Source organism: Bubalus kerabau, chromosome 13 (assembly GCF_029407905.1).
Source record: "Bubalus kerabau isolate K-KA32 ecotype Philippines breed swamp buffalo chromosome 13, PCC_UOA_SB_1v2, whole genome shotgun sequence".
Lineage (NCBI taxonomy): Eukaryota > Metazoa > Chordata > Mammalia > Artiodactyla > Bovidae > Bubalus > Bubalus kerabau.
This window is the reverse complement of record NC_073636.1, coordinates 32,419,746-32,440,382: the sequence shown is the minus strand read 5'-3', so window position 1 is coordinate 32,440,382 and position 20,637 is coordinate 32,419,746. Positions and strand designations below refer to the sequence as shown.

General features: G+C 37.8%; 1 protein-coding gene across 2 annotated transcripts in view; it reads left to right on the top strand.

The window, feature by feature from the left end:
• HACD1 (3-hydroxyacyl-CoA dehydratase 1) overlaps positions 1-20,637 on the top strand; it is a 22,863-nt gene extending 2,226 nt beyond the window's left edge. For both annotated transcript variants that reach the window (XM_055543935.1, XM_055543934.1), the window contains exons 2-7: positions 9,642-9,759; positions 9,940-9,958; positions 10,041-10,129; positions 11,632-11,753; positions 16,565-16,743; positions 20,466-20,637. In XM_055543935.1, coding sequence (XP_055399910.1) covers positions 9,664-9,759; positions 9,940-9,958; positions 10,041-10,129; positions 11,632-11,753; positions 16,565-16,743; positions 20,466-20,548 — 588 coding nt within the window. In that variant the 5' untranslated portion in view covers positions 9,642-9,663 and the 3' untranslated portion in view covers positions 20,549-20,637. The remainder of the gene's footprint in view (positions 1-9,641; positions 9,760-9,939; positions 9,959-10,040; positions 10,130-11,631; positions 11,754-16,564; positions 16,744-20,465) is intronic.

Genomic DNA, 20,637 nt, shown 5'->3' with positions numbered 1-20,637 from the left:
GTGATTGACCGAGATTTGATGAAATGATTTGAGACTGTGCTGAGTACTTTTGTGCTTAATGCCTAACGAGGACTCACTGTGAGGCAGGCACTGTGTCGGTCCATCTAGGTGTAATGTGTAATGTGTCATCATTGGTCCTCTACGACTGTGAGGGGCGCATGATGTTAAATTTGATAGAATGGGAAACTGAGGCACAAATCGATTAAGTAACTTGCTCAAGTTCACACAACCAGTAAGTGTCAGACTTAGACTTCAGCCCAGACAGTTTGACTCCAGTTTTCCACTGGAGTTACTTCTGCTTTCCACTGTTACGTTTTCTAATCTTGAAAAAGAAAACTAATTGCTCACAAGCTACTGGAGAACAGTTGGGTACCCACTGTGTGCTACAGCCTGAAAAAAATTGTCTCTTCTGTGCTCATCTCATCCAGTTAATAAACACTGGGGAAGCCTGCCATTTATTAACTTGTCTGCGGTCCCTTTCCTTTCCAGGCCACTTTCCCTTTTGAAGGCCGAGTTACCTTTTGAAAAAATGAAGATCAGTGCATACCTCCAGTTTAAAGCCTTCAGTGACTCTGCATTACCTCCACTGGTAATGGAAGGGATTTAGGCTGTCATTCAAGGCAATATCTGCCTGATTACTCTTCCCAGTTTTATTGCTTTTGGTATCTCCTCTCAGTCAACTATGCCCTCAAAGCACCGTGCAGTTTTATTTTCACAGCTCTCTCCATCTTTGCTCAGGCTGTTCATCCTGTGGATAATATTCCCTGTGTTCCTGCTATGACTTTTAACCAAGTCACCTCTTTGACGTTTTCTGGGTGTCTTACCCCACCTGGAGCAGAATTAAATGTTCTCTCTGTTGTGTTCTCAAACTTCATTCCTGACTTTCCTGCCTGGCTCGGCAAAATCACTGCTTCTGTGGAAACTTGTCTGTCTCCCAGTTGTTCAAAGGCAAGGGGAGCAGAAATAGAATAATCCATGTAACTAACTCTTTGGAAGCTTTCTAGAGGCGTTGAGATTTGAAGAAAGAATAGGATTTGCATATGTAGAGGGTGGATGTTTCAAGTGAGATGAGTTCTGAAAATAGGCATGAGATGCAATGAAACTTACTGATTTAATTGAAGGGACATAGTGCAGACGTTGTGCAGATGAGGTTGGCAAAGCTGTGGTATGCAAAGTGGGACACACACGTGTACATTGAGTGGTTTGGAGGTTCTTTTTTTTTTTTTTTTGCCTGCTTTTTTCCCCCCAGCTTTTTTGAGTTGTAACTGACAACCTAACACTGGGAGTTTAAGGTGTACAATACGATTGCTTGATGTATTACTTGGTATATGTATATATTACAAAATGATTTTCATCATAAGATTAGTTAGCACATCTGTCACCTTACATAGTTGCCATGTTTATTTTGGGATGGAGAACATTTAAGATTTAGGATCCTAGCAACTGATTTTTTTTTAAATTGAAGTTTAGTTGATTTACAGTGTTGTACCAATCTCTGCTGTATATATGCTCTGTAGCATAGTGACTGGAGAAGGCAATGGCACCCCACTCCAGTACTCTTGCCTGGAAAATCCCATGGACAGAGGAGCCTGGTGGGCTGCAGTCCATGAGGTCGCTAAGAGTCAGACACGACTGAGCGACTTCACTTTCACTTTTCACTTTCATGCATCGGAGAAGGACATGGCTACCCACTCCAGTGTTCTTGCCTGGAGAATCCCAGGGACGGAGGAGCCTGGTGGTCTGCCGTCTATGGGGTCGCACAGAGTCGGATACGACTGAAGCGACTTAGCAGCAGCATAGTGACTTAGTTATACACATATAGACATTCTGTTTTTATATATTCTTTTTTATTATGATTTATCATAGGATATTGAATATAGTTCTCTGTGCTATACAGTAGGACCTTGTGTATTTAGTCTATATGTAATAGCTTACATCTGCTAATGCAGAGGTTCTTTTTGTTTATTTGCTTGGTTTTTTGGCTTTTAGCAGAACTTTGGAAGGTTTATTGATATTTTTGGTAATAGTTTTGAAATCAAACAATATCTGAGAAATGAAATTTTTACATAAGTGTAAAAAAGAAATTGCCTAATTCTATAAGCTCAGCATGACTCTTCATTTTTCCTTGTAATGTCTCATGAGAGTAACTGTTCAGATTTTTACTCAAATTACCGTACTCAGGGAGGCCTTCCCTGGCTGTCTTCATTTAAGTAGAAGCTGCTTACAAATCACTCCTTATCCCCTTTGCCTGCTTTGTTTTTCTCCATCATGCTTGTTACCATATAACTGTATGATGAACTTTACTAAATCATCTTGTTGCTTATTGGTCTGCTTCTCAGACCCTATACAGTGTTAGTTCCATGAAACTCTCAAGAAATATTGGGTTGGCCAAAAAGTTCATTTGAGTTTCTCCATAACATCTTACAGAAAAACCCAAAGGAACCTTTTGGCCAACCCAGTAATTGTTGAGTAAATGAATGTACTGATATTATAGAGTATTGTAGTTACAATATCTACTCTGTTGGATATTCAGTTTTCATGCACTATTTCACCAAATATTTCCATGTAGTTTTCAAAATTACACTTTTTCATGGTTATATAAAAGTGAATAGAGTTAAGTTACAGTGAAAGTCCAAATCATGCCTCTAATCATATTATCCTTTAATTTGTTTCTCTTGAATTACTTGTTTAGGATCAATTCCCAGAGTAGAACTACAGGATGTAATTGATTTAGTTAAGTAATAATGTAATTTAAAGGATGTGAGGATTTTTATGGTACTTGTTCACAATAGATGCTTGGCTAGGAGCATTTTCTCGCTCTTCTTTTTTGCCACAAACACTTTTGAAGCCTGCATGTATTTGTGCATTGTCTTAGGTCAAGTGAGAGGCAAAAGCTAAATATTTTAGGCCCTGTGCTTGGAGAAGTGTTACCAGGGACATTTATAGATTGCAGTAAAAGATGGGATGAAGTAAGTGTTCTGCAGAGGTGTCATGTCTGTAGGTAGGGAGAATCAGAGAAAGGTATGTGTGTATGTGTGTGTGTGTGTGTATGTAACCATTGCATTCTAACTGAGCTTTGAAGGATGAGCAGGATTTACTTGGCAGGGTTGAGGAAGCAACAGGAGTTAGGGTACAGAGATGTGACACCACTTGACATGCTGTTGGGGTGAAAACAAGTGGGTCTGAAGCATAGGCTGGGACAGAAAGATGTACTGGTAACCTGCCCCTTTGCGCAGGCCTGACATGCTTCCCTAACATGTTTGGATTCTAACCTGTAAGCAGTATGGGAAGGTGATAATTGAAGGTTATGTTTTCACCCCTTTTTAGCCGGGTAACCTCAGATAAGTTCCATAACCTCTCTGACCCTGGGTTTTCTCATCTGTCAAAGGAACAACACAACTACTTTGCTAGATTATTACAAGGAATTAAGTGGATATGAAGTGGTTGACGGAGATGCCTGACACATAGTGGGTGTTTAGAAATGATAATTCCTATTGCTAGTGGTGAATTGAAAAGTGCACTTTGTGCAGAAACTGATATATTCTCACTGTGTACATGGTGTATGTTAGCAGAGCACCAGACCCAAGATTCAGGCATGTACATTTCTCAACTTGGTAAGTAATAGACATATATTTTATTCCTGGGGAGGATGAATCCATGTGTGGATCTGTGACAGCTTTTGTTTTTTTTTAAATTGGAGTATAGTTGCTTTACAGTGTTGTACAACAAAATAAATCAGCTATATGTGTATATATATCCCCTCCCTTTTGAATCTCCCTCTCACCCCCCACCACCCCACCCCCCTGCCTACCATCCCTCTAGGTAATCACAGAGCACAGAGCCGGTGCTCCCTGTGTTATACTGCAGCTTCCCACTAGCTAGCTATTTTATACAATGTAACATATATATGTCAATCCTACTCTCCCAGTTCATCCCCCACCCTCTGTGCCCACACATCTGCACTCATGTCTGTGTCTCTGTTCCTGCCCTGAAGATAGGTTCATCTGTACCATTTTTCTAGATTCCACATATATGCATTGATATATAATGTTTGTTTTTCTCTTTCTGACTGACTTCACTCTGAATGACAGACTCTAGGTCCATCCACATTGCTACAAATGACCCGATTTTATTCCTTCATTATGGCTGAGTAATATTCCATTGTATATATGTTCCACATTTTGTTTATCCATCCATCTGTCAAAGAACATTTGTTTATTTATTTATTAATATAAATGTATTTATTTTAATTGGAGGCTAATTACTTTACAATATTGTGGTGGTTTTGCCGTACATTGACATGAATCCGCCACAGGTGTACATGTGTTCCCCATCCTGAACCCCCGCTCCCGCCTCCCTCCCCAAAGAACATTTAGATTGCTCCATGTCCTGGCTATTGTAAATAGTGCATTTTATCCATTCAAACCACTCAATGTCTTCAACAGATAAAGTTTTTGAGAAAGAGAAAGGAGGAGAGATGAGTGGATGGATGGAAGGAGGCAAAATGTATAGATTGACATAGTCATAAAAGACATAGCAACTAATTACAGTGAATGAATCTTATTTCAGTCATGATTTCTTCATTTTTTTTTTTTTTTTTGGCTGTATTGTGTACGAGATCTTGGTTCACCAATCCAGGTCACTCCCATGCCCCCTGCATTGGCAGCACTGAGTCCTAACCACTGGACGACCAGAGAATTCCCCCAATTACGATTTTAAAAAATTCTGAGACAGTTGTATCTTAACTCCAAGTTTTGTGATTGAAGAAGTTCTCATTCAATTTTTCACATGGGATAGTGGTGTTTTGGTTCCATTTATGGACAATAAACCTTTGAGAAATACATCAATAAGCATTTATCAATCATAGAATGTATGAGATTTAATTCAGAATAATCAGAGAGGAAGGCTTGTGGGGAGAGAAGTGAATAGAAGTTTGGATGAAACAAAATTATTTGTAAGATGATATTGGTTGGGTCTTCCTGTGGTCCAGTGGTTACTCTGTGCTTCCACTGCAGGGGGCACAGGTTCAATCCCTGATTAAGGAACTAAGATCCCACATACCTTGTGGTCAAAAAATAAAATGAATTTAAAAAAATTTAAAAGATGGTACTGGTTGAAGCAGGGCAGTGGCAAACAGGGTTCATAGTACCATTCATGCTCTCAGTTCAGTTCAGTTGCTCAGATGTGTCCAGCTCTTGGTGACCCCATCGACTGCAGTACACCAGTCTTCCCTGTCCATCACCAACTCCTGGAGCTTGCTCAAACTCATGTCCATCGAGTCAGTGATGCTATCCAACCATCTCATCCTCTGTCCCCTTCTCCTCCTGTCTTCAGTCTTTCCCAGCATCAGGGTCTTTTCCATTGAGTCAGTTCTTAGCATCAGGTGGCTGAAGTATTGGAGTTTCAGCTCTACACCTTTCATTCATGCTCTACACCTTTGTATATGTTTGAAGTTGTTCATAACTTTTTTTTTAAGTAGTGTTGAAATTTTAAAAAATAGGAGATATAGGTGTAGATAACCACGTTCTTAAAAAAGCAGGTGGTCTCCAAGAGATATTAGGAGAAAAAGAGGCACCAGAAGACATCTGGAAGAGAGCTCCACCTTCAATAAGAATTTTTAGGGTCATCACAGCCATAGCGCGTAAGAAGAAGGAGTTTAGTGAGTGCCTTAGGTGTTTAGGAAATGATACATCTCTCTCCTTGCTGCACTGTTGTGTCGTCTCCACTTACTAGAACTGTCTTATCTCTAATTCCCCAGGACCTAGCACAGTACCTGGCGTAGCAATAAATGTTGATACTGAAGCTGAATGAATAAATAAATGAATCAAGCAAGTAAGAAACCTTCTACATGTGGAACACATGTTTATATTTTCCAAAGAGAGTGTTTTGTTAAGGACTGAAAATGTCTAGGTTCATATTTGTGTAATTGATAGCTCTGAAATATTTTTTAAGAAAACTTTCCAGAAAAGAATTCCCAATTGTAGAAGCTCTAGTTGCTTCTGGAAATCTTTAAAATTATAATGACTTAACTGATGGATGTAACAGTCCAGGGTTACTTAAATGTAGGACCCGTAAGAGAAATTTTGATCCTCACTCTTTGTGATGGAGGGCTTAGGAGGTGAGAATGGATTATTTCAGATGAGCTTCTGGCTGTATTTATTGAAAAACAGGCGAGAGGTTAGCATAGATGGTTCCATGGTCCTTTATAACCCTAGAGTGTTCATTTCTTTTATTTCCAACAGGTTAGTTAGTGGTGGTATTCCCCTACTACTGTACTATTAATAGTTGGTACAATACTGCCACCTATGGGACAACAGTAAAATGTGTTATTGTTAAGGATGCTTGGAGTTTTATATCATGCTTTTAAAAATATACAAAACTTATCATCACGATGAATCTTCTGATGAATTCTTTGGTAGGGTAATAATTTTTGTTTTGCGCATGTGGTATCTTCCTGGTCCAGCGATCAAACCCGTGTCTCCTACATTGGCAGGCAGGTTATTTATGCTGAGCCACAAAGGAAGCTCCAAATTAAAACAACTTATGAAGCTTGTTTTCTTACTGGAAGTCATATAAGGCCTTGGAATTGAGGATATTGAAAATCATAACATTTTACAACTGGAAGGTACCTAAAACATCCTTCAGATGAGCAAACTCAGATGAACCCAGCACAGGATTAAGTGTTGGGTCCAGTGTGGGGTGAAACCATGAGCTGAATCCAGGAAGCCATGGTGCAATAAAAAGAGAACAGCAATGGGCTTTAAGAGACCTCCACCATGAACTTAATCTAAGCCTTAGGATAAGTCCTTAGATGTCTCTGCATGGTGATTATCTTGTATTGAACAATGGCCTTCAAACTTTCCTAATAGCATACTACTATCAGCTGAAGTATCTGAGTATAACACTCTGTATAACTTTTAAAATTACTACAATTTAAATACACGTATTTTTATGATTAGCTAATTCCCCAGGCTGGTAGCTTAACTGGTAAAGAATCTCCCTGCAGTATAGGAGACCCCCACTTGATCCCTGGGTCGGGAAGATCCCCTGGGTTGGGAAGATCCCCTGGAGAAAGGATAGGCTACCCACTCCAGTCTTCTTGGGCTTTCCTGGTGGCTCAGATGGTAAAGAATCCACCTGCAATGCAGGAGACCTGGGTTTGATCCCTGGGTTGGGAAGATCCCCTGGAGGAGGGCATGGCAACCCACTCCAGTATTCTTGCCTGGAGAATCCCATGGACAGAGGAGCCTGGTGGGCTACAGTCCATGGGGTTGCAAAGAGTTGGACACGACTGAGTGACTAAGCACACACACCAGGTACAGTGTAGACTTAGGGCCCGACCAGTACAGCGGAGTAGTTGACGAGCATAGACTGTGAGATGAGTGGTGGGTTTAAGTCCCAGCTGACTGGCTCTATGGCCCTTTCTCCTATTTCCACAGCAGTGAAATAGGATAATAGTAGGTGCTACCTCATAGGGTTATTGTGAGGATGAAACATTAATATGTTAACTATATAAATATATATATGTATGTATAGGACAGTGTCTAGAAAATTGAAAGCACTCTACAAGTGTACTTGCTATTACTTTAATACTTCTGCATTTCAAAGGTCTTTGTGATAGTTTCAGACATTTGCCTGATTTCATGTCATTCTCACTAGAAAGTGATTGTTCTTTATGCATTCTGTGCTGAGGAGGGAGCATTCCCAGGGTTGAAGTGCTGTTCTACTATTTTCTCACTGTTCTATTGAATCTGCTTTTCATCCCACTCAATCAGTCATTTCTTCACAGGCAACTTTAAGCCATTTGTCTATTTTATGAGTGCTTTTTAATTAAAAAGTTAAAACTGTGTAATAATTTTTTAATTCATAAATCCATTTAACTAGTCACTTTGGAGACCACTGTTTCTAAAAGTCTGGGGCAGCTATTCATTTCCATGAGTGTGTTATTAAAGATGTTTAAAAGTTACAGGTGATGCAACTTTTTAAAACTTCAAAGCGCTTTTGTAATTGCAATGGGAAAAATGACCTCTTATCAGGGACTCTTGGAGATTAAGTATCTAACTGGTGAGAAAGCTGGTGTCCACAAGTTTGATTTGTGTTTGTAAGTACCATTAATTCACCACAACTACATTTAATGTATAAGTGGACAAAGGAGCTGAGTGGGCTACAGTCCACGGGGTCACAAGAGCCGGACCCAATTTAGTGGCTAAACTACCACCAAGTTGAAAGGGGTGGGGATGTGCATTTTTTCTTTTTTGAAAATGAACCCTTTTTAAAAAAAGTATAGTTGATTTACATTATTAGTTTCAGGTGTGCAGCATAGTGAGTCAATATTTTTATAGAATATACTCCATTTGAAGTTATTATAAAACAATGGCTGTATTTCCCTGTGCCATATGATATATCCTTGTTCCTTATTTATTTTATACATAGTAGTTTGTGTCTTTTAACCCCCTATTGTCTTAATCCCTCTCCCCTTCCCTTTGCCACTTGGTAACCACTAGTTTTAGAATCAGGCTTGGGTCTTCCCCTGGTGGCTCAGTGGTAGAGTCTGCCTGCCAATGCAGGAGACATGGGTTTAATCTCTGATCTGGGAAGCTCCCACATGCCGTGGAACAACTAAGTTTGTGCACCACAGCTATTGAACCTGTGCTCTGGAGCCCATGCGCCACAACAAGAGAAGCCAGTGCAATGAGAAGCCTGTGCACTAAAGAGTAGCCCCTGATCTCAACCAGAGAAAACCTGCATTCAACAATAAAGACCCAGCACAGCCAAAAAGAAATAAATGAATAAAAAAACATTTTTATAAAGGTTATAAAAGCAGGTTTACATCTGACCTTCTATATGTGTTCCTTCTGCAGCACCACAATTGTTTTTATTTAATGGAAATTATAAAAAACATTAATGGTTCTTATTAATGACTTTTACTTATAGCTATATATTTGTATAAAATACATATTTATACACATAGAGCTCTTTACATCAAATCTTTATATAATTATGAAATACTTTATAATAACTTCATTTTTGGTAGAGAAACCTACTTCTTAAGTCTGTCAGTTTATCTGCTGAAACCAAAAATACAGTGCACAGTTTGACATTTGTATGTAGCTGATATTAAATATGGGCTTCCCTGATAGCTCAGTTGGTAAAGAATCCGCCTGCAATGCAGGAGACCCCAGTTCGACTCAGGAAGATCCACTGGAGAAGGGATAGCCTACCCACTGCAGTATTCTTGGGCTTCCCTTATGGCTTAGCTGGTGAAGAATCTGCCTACAATGCAGGAGGCCTAGGTTTGATCCTTGGTTTGGAGCATAGCCTACCCACTGCAGTATTCTTGGGCTTCCCTTGTGGCTAAGTTGGTAAAAGAATCTGCCTGCAATGTGGGAGACCTAGGTTTGATGCCTTGGTTGGGAAGATCCCCTGGAGATGGAAAGGGCTACCCACTCCTGTTTATTTCCTTGAGGAGTCAATGTAAAAATGATGTTTGTCATTTCTTCCTGTGGGTTTTTGAAAATAAAATAATGAACTGAGCATATTAACACATACATGCTAGTACTGTATAAGTTATGACGTATCTTTTCAGGATTCAGGAGACTTCATTCTGACAGAGCTTCATAAAATGCTTTTCTTTTCTGTAGGTGGTTGGTACTAGCTATTGCCATGGTACGTTTTTACATGGAAAAAGGAACACACAAAGGTTTATATAAAAGTATTCAGAAGACACTTAAATTTTTCCAGACATTTGCCTTGCTTGAGGTAAGTTTTCAACGATGCTTGTTTTTATATCATATTTATTTGAAAATATGTCTGTTGGAGCAGAATCAGTCTTATTTTGCTTATTACTTACTCCCCATAGATTCACTTAAAACCAGTGGTGACAGGGATTTATTTTATGCTATTGACATGTGATTTTTTTGTTTATTTGTTTGCTTACAGATAGTCCACTGTTTAATTGGTGAGTTTTTTTTTTTTAATTGATTTTTATGTTTGGCAGAGATTGCATTTGGGGCAGTGGTTGACGTGTTTTTCTTTTTAAGGAATTGTACCTACTTCTGTGCTTGTGGCTGGGGTCCAAGTGAGTTCAAGAATCTTCATGGTGTGGCTCGTTACTCACAGTATAAAACCAGTAAGTGACATGACACTCTGTCTACTTGAGTCAGCAGGAAAGCTTTCTTATTAACAGGAACCCAAAATATTAACCTGACTATATTTCAGGAAGCAGAACCCTTGGCCAAAGAAGGGTTGAGTTTGGATGTAAGTGGGATTGTACATTGACTTAGCGCATTCATAGAATGGCTTTGAAACACCAGCAAACCCCCAAACTGGCATTTTTATAGCTATAATATACTCTCCTCTGGAGTTTTGTGGTTTTTAAAATCAGTGTTCCTCTGCTCAATGTTATGTGGCAGCCTGGAGGGGGAGGGGAGCTTGGGAGAGAATGGATACGTTTGCATGTATGGCTGCTCTACTGTGCACCAGAAACAAACACAGCGCTGTTAATTGGCTATACTCCAGTATAAAATAAAAATTTTTTAAATAAGTAAAATAAAATAAAGTAAAATGTTCCTATTCTGTCACATAGTGAAATGAGAATTTTCTTTTCTGTTGAAGTTGCGTGTATTGTGTTTGATTATGTAATTGAAGTTGTCAATATAAACAGTTCCTTTTTCCTCATTTAGCCTCAAGCATTGTAGCTAGAGACACACAAAGTTAATCTAGCTCTGTAGCTCTGAATACTTGGAAAAGACTCAATTAAAAGTTAGAAGAGTTAAGGAACTTAGAGAAAAATAAGCTTGCTACTTATTGAAGCATGACAGGAGAGAGACTCGAGTCTAATTAATGGCTTAAAGCCTTTTAGACAAACACCATGTTTAGCATTTCAAGCCATTGGGTCTCTTAAACCCATGACAGAAACATTTCCTACATGGGCCCTCCTGACCTTCTTGACAGCCTCTGGAGCCTCCTGTCTACTTGGGAACTGCTCTCTGGCCTCCTCTCCTTTCCCTCAGATGCCTGACTTATCCTGTCTGCTTGTGGTGACACATAACCTCCCTTCCATGGCCTGCTGGGCTCATGGCCTCCAGTCTGTATGGGGACAGATGGCTGACCTGCCTTTTACTGCTCTACACTTCAACCCTCTCGACTAGAATCTTTCACTCAGCTGACTCAGTCCACCAGGTCCCTAACCAATGCCTGCCGTACAGATGGCCCTGGACACACATGTACACGTATAAAATCAGGCCCTCATTCAGACTGCCTTGTCATTTAAGAGCAGGAGTCCAACAGATAAATAAAAGAGATCAATCAAATAAAAAGAGATGCTATTCTGGACAGTGCATACTGGTTCTGAGAGGCTGATATTGTCCTGGGATGGCTGAGTTATTGGCTGGAGCAAAAGGGGACAGAGAGGACCCAGTAGAAATTCATCCATTCCTCTGTTAACGGCATATTTAAATCTGATGTTGGTAAAGACCTAGGTAGTGGTGACTGCATTGAATTGTCTGTATTGCATCTTTCTAACCCTAACTCTCCGTTATAACAAAAGGCACGTAGTAAATAATGAAAAAAAAAAAGTCTTCATGGAGAAAGAAGTTCAACGAACCTGTGACTTTCTTTGTAATTCCACAGATCCAGAATGAGGAGAGTGTGGTGCTTTTTCTGGTCGCATGGACGGTGACAGAGATCACTCGCTACTCCTTCTACACATTCAGTCTTCTCGACCACTTGCCATACTTCATTAAATGGGCCAGGTGGCGATGATGTCTTGTAGTTTAGTTGCTCATGGTGCTGCGCATGCGTGTTTTGTGTGCTGAGCTAACACAGAAAATTAAAATGTATGTCTTAGCTGTGTGTTGCTAGGAGGCTGTCGTTTTGGATATTAGCAGTTTATAACTTGCATTCTAAAGGCTTAATTTAATGACCAGGGAACAGTCATATTAACATATATCTTGAGTGAAAGCAGTGCCAGACAAATTATGTTAGTCCTTAAATAAATTCCAAATTGGTCATTCATTTTTCCTTGAAAACAAGATATACATCTGTGGAATTATATTAAATCAACTCTTGACCCAAAATATGGCATTTTGTCTGATTGACTAAAATTTTCTTTTTGACAGCTCAGAAACTCTTTATTCTACAAAACAAAGTTAGGAAAATAAACTAAAACACTAAAAATAAACTATAAAACAGGCAAGCTTTAGAAACAAAATGGATATTAAAGAAATTTTTGGAAACTTTCAGCGCCTAGAAATTTTTTTAACATGACAGACTTTCACTGAATTAAATACATAATGTTCTTGTAATTGCTAAAAGTGATCCTTACATCAATCAGTCATTAACTTAATATTCAACCTATGTCATCTCCACATTTTTAGTATTTTGTATATACAATGTCAGCTTTGTGTGTATATTAAATAGCAGAGACGGTTTTTAAACATCATCCTTATTTGGAATTGTATTATTTGGAAGGAGGACAACATTTATATTTCAAAGGTTCTAAATATAGTTCTCCCAAAGCAACAGTTTTTAAAGTAAAAGATATTCTGTCCTTTTTAAAGTTTGCATTCTTGAGCAGCTGATATTTTACAAAGTTATTACAAAAACAAGACTGCTCTTTGGAGAACAAATCACAAATCAGCATAGATTTGTTCATTTCATTCTCTTCATACTTATAATCAGAAATAACAGTGATAATAATAACATACCCAGGTGTGAGGACAACAAAATCTCTATTCTCTTCTGATGCAAGAGAAAAAAATAAAATGACTAATAGGTGTGAGAAACACTGGGTAGGGAGAAATGTAGGGAAGCTGTTAGGGTAAGAGATGTCTGTCCCATATATGGCTATGTACTGGATTGGCCAACAAATTCGTTTGGGTTTTTGGCCAACCCAGTAGGTAGGTAGATAGATAGATAATAATAGATATTAATAGATAGATGAAGTGTGTTAGTTGCTTAGTTGTGTCTGACTCGTTGTGACCCCATGAACTGTAGCCCTCCAGGCTCCTCTGTCCATGGAATTCTCCAGGCAAAAATACTGGAATGGGAAGCATTCCCTTCTCCAGAGGATCTTCCTGACCCAGGGATCAAACCCGGGTTTCCTGCATTGCAGGCAGAGCATCTTTACCATCTGAGCCACCAGGAAAGCCCTTAATAGACAGATAGATGGATAGATATCCCACATAGGTAGGATAAAAGAGTTTGATGGTATCCTCAGTCTTTAAATTTTTAAAATTTAGCTACGAAAGTAGTATGTTTTCATTATAAAAAACACAAACAGTTTTTAGTCTATATAATAAACATCGAAAGTTCTGCTAGTATTCCTACCCGACTGCCCTGCCCTCCCCCTGGAGAAAGTTGGGAGTTTACCATCCAGACTTTTTCTTATTAACAATGGGAACACACAGATGTGAGTTTTTGAAAAATAAATGAATGACATGATACTTGATTTTTGTTTATATATTGGAGCTCTTGTTTTTCTTTTTAAAATTGGTACAGGTCCATTTAGAGCTTGCTCTCTGTCTCTTAATGCTGCATCATATTCCATAGGATGAATGACTCAGTTCTCTATTGCCAGAATTTAGATTACTTCTGGTTTTCTGATACTCTAAATACTGCTTTGTGATATCAAAACAATGCTATATCCATATTTCTGTTATTTTTTAAACAAACTCTGGTATTAGTACATAGCTAAGAAAAAGGTAATCCATATCTAGTGTTAGACTTGTTTTTGATTACCATATACTAAAAACCTAACACTTTTTCTTAAGAATAAAAACTTAAAATTGTCTATATTCCCCTTATAAAAGATAATCGCTGTTAATTATACTATCAATATATATCCTTTCAAACTTTTTTATGTTCTCTAGCTCTTTTTTTGTGGCTTACCATTTTGTATATAAAGTGAGTGAGTAAATCAAAGTCACTCAGTCATGTCTGATTCTGTGACCCCATGGACTCTACAGTCCATGGAATTCTCCAGGCCAGAATACTGGAGTGGGTAACCATTTCCTTCTCCAGGGGATCTTCCCAACCCAGGAATGAACTGGGGTTTCCCACATTTCAGGTGGATTCTTTACCAGCTGAGCTACCAGGGAAGCCCTTGTATATAAAATAAGGCTTTAAAATTATAATTTGAGCTTAAACATTTTATCTGCTGAAGGTTACACTACCATTTATAAGCGTTTGATTGGTTTTATTTTTCCTGTACCAGAAAATTTAATCACTCTAGCAATTGGGCCTTTCACAAGATTAGCAGTTTGGAATGTGGCTGGATGCTAATCCCAGAATGTGACTCAGTGTTGTTTTGCATGACCCCAGTCTTTCAGACCCTCCAGCACCTTTAAAAGTACTAATTCAAGATATAGTCTCTTTTTATTTGCTATATTTATAAAATTTGTTTGTGGAAGGTAATGATCTTTAATATTTTGTCTGCCTTTTAGAATGCATTTGCATGTCTTGAATTTCTGGAAAAGTTCAAAATTCTACCATTGCATGTTTAAATTTGCTGTCAGAAATCCTTTGTCAGTTGCCTTAATGGTAAATAGGTTCCTGTAAAATCTTTCAACTTTGAAATGCATATTTTAACATAATACATCATGTCAGTTCATCATAATCATGAATAATTACGTTTCATGTAAAAACTCATACAGATCCCAAACACCTATAGGTATTTGCCCACCCCATTAAACTAATCTAAAATAGCATTTATATTTATGTTCGAATGTTGAAGCCATTCTTAAATAAAACTTCACTTTAAAAATGGCTTCTTATTTATAAAGCATTGCCCTACTATGATGATTTGGATATTTGGATATGATTTGATTCTATTTATCTGTCAAAAGTGTTCCTAGAAAAGCTCACTGAATAGATAAATGTTTATTGTTATGCTTTCATACTGATTTCTTTTTATTTTCAAAAATGCACTCCCTTAAAAAAGTTTGTGATGACAATTGGGAATCTGTAAGGAAGCATCATATCTTTTTTGGAATATTAGTTAAATCTCTCATGCTGCTGCAGAACTTAGAGAATTGGTGACATACAACCTTTTTAAAGTGCAAAAAAAGTCAAATAAATTATGTAATTTCTTCCCATTTCATTGAAAATAATTAGTTTTTATGAATTTAATATACTTTATTCTGATTTTTTTTTCAATTAAAGAACAGTCCTACCCAAAAAAGTCATCTGAGAGCCACATAAAGTTAAAAAAATACTTAAGTTTGAATGTCTTACTTGAGAAAAGAATATAAAATGTTCAGTTATGTGCTTTTAAATTGAGATGGGACAAGATTGATTTAAGTGATATACACAGAACAACACAAGGCTGATGAGAACGGCGCTATGCACATGGCAAGGAGGGGGCATGCAGGGACTGTTGAAGAATCATTCTTTCTTTCCCAGTTCATCTATTTTGGCAAATAATTCTGCCCTCCTCTGTCATCTCTTGTCTTTGCATACACATCCTTGGCACATAGAAGTAAGGCGACTTTTAAGTTGTCTCTAAGCTCCTGCCGTATTCACACATTTGACTTCTCTTTACAAATATGTCTTAATTCCAACAAAATAATTAAAATCCAGATCAATTTGCTTGCTTTCTTTTTCCACCAAAATTTTGACCTTAACTTCTGTGGTAACTATTATAGAGCAACTGACTTGGAAAAAACTGATTTTTTTTTTTTAAATGGAGAAATGTTATTACCTGGGGTGCTTGAGGCTGTCCTGTTGGTCCACCAGTGGAGACTTTGCAGGGTACCTCTAACTGCAGGCGGAAGTGATGCCAGGCACTTGCAGGCCCAGTGTGTGTGAGAGGATGACCTGCCATCCAAATGAACAAACTGTGATTTGGATTTTGACTAGAACTTTCTCAGCTCCATTTTAAGCAAGCTAACTATTCCTTTAATATGCAGATTCAGGAAGTGACCCATCTTCCTTGTTTTATCATGAAAGCAATTTTAGACTGTAACATATTGGTTAGCAGTTATTGATGATGCTTCAGATGGTTTTTATCAGTTTTCTAAAATAGGAGTTTCTTTTAATTAATAACCACAAAGTGTTTTCCGAATGCCTCCAAACAACTATTTTGGCAGTTTCAAAATTTAGATCTAAAATTAGAATCATAACTGGCCTTTTAAAAACATAGCATTGGATCAACAAATGATTAACTTCAGGGGAAAAAAATCAGTCAGTATGATTCCAGGTGTCCAAGCAGTTACTTTTACAATCTTTTACAGTGCTTATATTTACTTTACAATAGACTGTAATAAATACTTGTAGTATTTATCATACTTAAAAATCAATCATTGACTTTAAAATTTATAGTTCAGTCCTATAGAGTAAGTTGACTTCTTACTTTATTAAGATCTTGCTGTTTAAAATGGGAACTGCTAGAAGAAAAAAACTGACAATAATTAAATTACTAAGCGAATGATTAAAGTAGAAAAAATTAACTTTGTATGTGAGGTTAATATAAGTATATAGGAAGGAGAATTTTTAAACTTAAATAAAGTAGTAGCAAAAGAATTATAAAACCCAGTAAATAATTCTCAGATTATTCTTTCTCCAGATATAATTTTTTTATCATCTTATATCCTGTTGGAGTTGCTGGTGAACTTCTTACAATATACGCTGCCTTACCATATGTGAAGAAAACAGGAATGTTCTCCATAAGACTTCCCAATAAATACAATGTCTCTTTTGACTACTATTATTTTCTTCTTATAACCATGGCCTCATATATACCATGTAAGTATGTATCTGTTAGCACTCTGATGTAGCATATGCTGTGAAAGTGCTTCGAAAGATGTCAGAAGATTGACATATATATTCTATGATATATGAAATAGATAGCTAACCAGAATCTACTATACAGCACAAGGAACTCTACTGTGCTCTGTGGTGACCTAAAGGGGAAGGAAATCCAAGAAAAGAGGGGATATATGTGGACATAGAGCTGATTCACTTTGCTTTACAGTAGAAACAAGCACAATATTGTAAAGTAACTTTACTCAAATAAAATTTTTTTAAAAAGGGAGAAATCATGTCTTACAAATACATCAAAACCTCTGTTCAGTTGCATAATTTGAAATAATTGAAAGGCAAATTTTGAGGAAAAAAGGTAAGTAAATTAACACACAAATGACTGCCTTGTCAAAATCATTTAAAAATAAGCTTAGTATGATTTATGTTTTTAAAGAAAAGATAAGCCTACAGTGAACTCTTTGAAAGCATTTAGAATTATGTATCTGAACAGAAATATTTTATCCAAGGAAATCTGAGGTCATTTTTATTCATTAAGCACATACTTAGAAAAAGTGTCCCAAGGTGCTTTTTAGTCTTATGTGTGTTTCCCTATGTACTAGAAAATAATGAATAAGCTACTTTCTTAAGGTGTTTCTAATAACTCAGCCTTTTCACTAATTTCTTCTCATCTTTGAATAGTTGCAATGAATTGATGAGACTCTATTCATTTCATTTAAATACAGAGTGGTGTATCTTTATGTCAGATTTTGATAATCACTACCAGGAAATGTGAAGATACAGCAAGACGGTTGTTTGCCCTTGTCAATAAAATTAGAGACTCTGAGGTCAGTGCAGGAGAAAAAAGAAATGAGAAACATTTATGGAATAAAAAATCAGCATTGACACAGTATGAAATATTTCATTTAGAGAGGATGAGCATAAAATTTGGCCACTTCTTTGGGGCCTCCAACTTTTAAGTTTTTCTGAAGTAAAAATTGATGTGATGGTCATATAGTGTTTTTATTTTTAGTTTAATTTTTAAAATTAATTTTTAAAATTATTTGGACTATAATTCTTTTACAGGTTGGTGTTCATTTCTGCCATATAACATTGTGAATCAGCCAGAAGTAATACATTTATAACCCCTCTTCTGGAGATTCCCCCCCAGCCCCCAACCATTCCATCCATTTAGGTCATCACAGACCACCAAGCTGAGCTCCCTGTGCTGTATAGCAGCTAGATATCTGATTTACATATGGTGGTTGTATATATGTCAGTGCTACTCTCTCTATTTGTCTCCCTTCTCCCTCCTCCCCTGTGACCCCCATGACCCCAGCATTCACTGCAGCACTATTTACAATAGCCAGGACATGGAAGCAGCCTGGATGTCCACTGACAACTGAATGGATAAAGCAGATGTGCTACATAAATACAATGGAATATTACTCAGCCATAAAAAGGAACAAAATTGGGTCGTTTGTAGTGATGTGGAGAACCTAGAGCTTGTGATACAGAGCAAACTAAGTCAGAAAGAAAACCAAATATTGTATATTAATGCATATATGTAGAATCAGTGGTACCAATGAACCTATTTGTGGGGCAGGAATAGAGAGAGATGCATACATAGAGAACAGACTTGTCATATGTTTTTATTCCCTGATCTTCTCTCTTCTCAGTCTGACTCTCCTCTTTTTCTCCACCAGAATGAGTTCAGGGGGGCTCAGGGATGCTAAGCCTACAATACTTGTTTCTTTCCCTGATTTTCCCAGCGTCTAGTGAATAGCAGCACACCTGGAGCAAGACCACACTTGTCCCCTGATACAGGTTCAGGTCTTGAGTTCCCTTTTTCTTCACAGTCACTGAGGCATGTCTGTGAAAACCCAGGGTGCAAGAGATCATGGTTTGAAACCATGAAACCAGTAACTTGTAAGAGCGCATTTTCAGGTGTCCTGTGAAGACTGGCCTTTGCCAGTAACAGCTTCTCAGTTTATCAGGCTGTCAGTTACCTGAGACCCCGCTCCTGCTGGAGGATCTGTCAGTCAGTAGGGGATGTTTTTCACCTGATGATTAGTATTAGTTTTGATGTTATTGTTTAGTCTCTAAGTAATGTCTGACTCTTTTAAATGCTTTGCCAGTTACAAGTATAAAAGTATATTTTGAGTGTTTATCTTAGCACTCAAAACAAGTCTGATCTAATAAGGATGTTATAGACGTATTTGCAAAACTTGGTCAGTTAGCTTTAAGTCTACATTGCCTGAATATATTTAGACTGTTAGATATAATATGATGGTTACATTTATGAAGGTGGATAGTACCTACTTAAATAAAAAGTAAAATCTTTGATGCATTTTGGCTCCATTTGAGCTAAATTCTATGAGTACTTATACATAGTTCCCTGAGCAAAATATTCAGAGCTTGTTTTGTCATTAAATTCATTCATTTTGGTTATTCTGTTAATCATTTTCAGATATATTTTTACATTTGTATTATTTATAGCTGATGTTAATTTGCTCATCCACTAGCATTTACCCTATAATTCAAAGTACTGGTTCAAATTGACTCAAAATAATTCTCCAAATTCAACAGGGTGGACAACCATTTGTTTAACTAATCTAATACATGTGCATTTGTGTGTTTGTAGGTAACAGACCACCCTTATGCCCAACCAGTAGGGGTTTTTGCTCTAGGCCCACACTGATCACTCTTCCACACAGGACCCCTTTCCTTCAGATCACATCCTAGAAAGCTGGAACCATGGAATTTGCTACCCAGATGGCACTGGGCATGCATCCAGGGACTGCCTTGCTCTCTTCCCCAATCTGTTCTCCTGAGGGTTAACTGCGTCACCTGTGTGCACGTCCCTGCAACAAGGGGAAGCTATTTGGGAGGTGGATGGATGCAGCTGGGTTGCGTGGGGTTGGACATCCACACAGATGTTCCTGAAACCCCTCATGACATAGGACAGCTGTTAGAACACAGAGAAGGGGCCAGATAGTTTTGTGCTGCACTGTTCTGGCACAGTATTCCTAAAAGTTATAGAAATCTTTTTTCTTAATCAGAGTTTAGCTGCTTTACAATGTTGTATTTCTGCTGTACAGCAAGGTGAATCAGCTATACATACGCATATATCCCTTCTTTGTCACCACACAGCATTGAGAAAAGTTCCTTGTGCTATACAGTTGGTTCTCATTAATTACCTATTTTATATATAGAAGGGTATACATGTCAATCCCAGTCTCCCGATTCATCCCACACGCACCTCCCCCCCCACCCCGTGGGTGTTCATATGTTTGTTCTCTATGTCTATGTCTCAGTTTCTACTTTGCAAATAGGTTCATCTGTAGCATTTTTCTAGATGCACATATATGCATTAATACATGATATTTGTTTTCTCTGTCTGAATTACTTCACCCTGTATGACAGTCTCTAGGTCCATCCAGAGTTATAGAGTTCTCAATTCAAACATGGCCTTCCACGTCATTATAAAGAGATATTTAAGAACATAGTTAAGTTTACTAAAAAAACTGACAGTTTATGGCATTGAAACATTTAGGCATATGGTATAGGAGCCTCCATTTGTACCCTTATTCTGAGCCCTGTAAGGATTAGGGCGGTAGCCATGGTGCATGACGGGCTTGCTCTCAAAGATCACCATGTTTGAGAGGCTGCAAGTATAAAACATTTCCAGCAAAAGCTTACCTTCTTGTTCTCTTTTCTCCATTAAGTGTTTCCACAACTCTACTTTCATATGTTACGTCAGAGAAGAAAGGTGCTTCATGGAGAGGTGATTGTCGAAAAGGATGATTAAATGATCCCCACAACAAGGTGCTTTTTCCAGAATAACCAGGATTACTTGACTCCAAGTTTTAATAACAAGAATAAACAACTTGATAAATA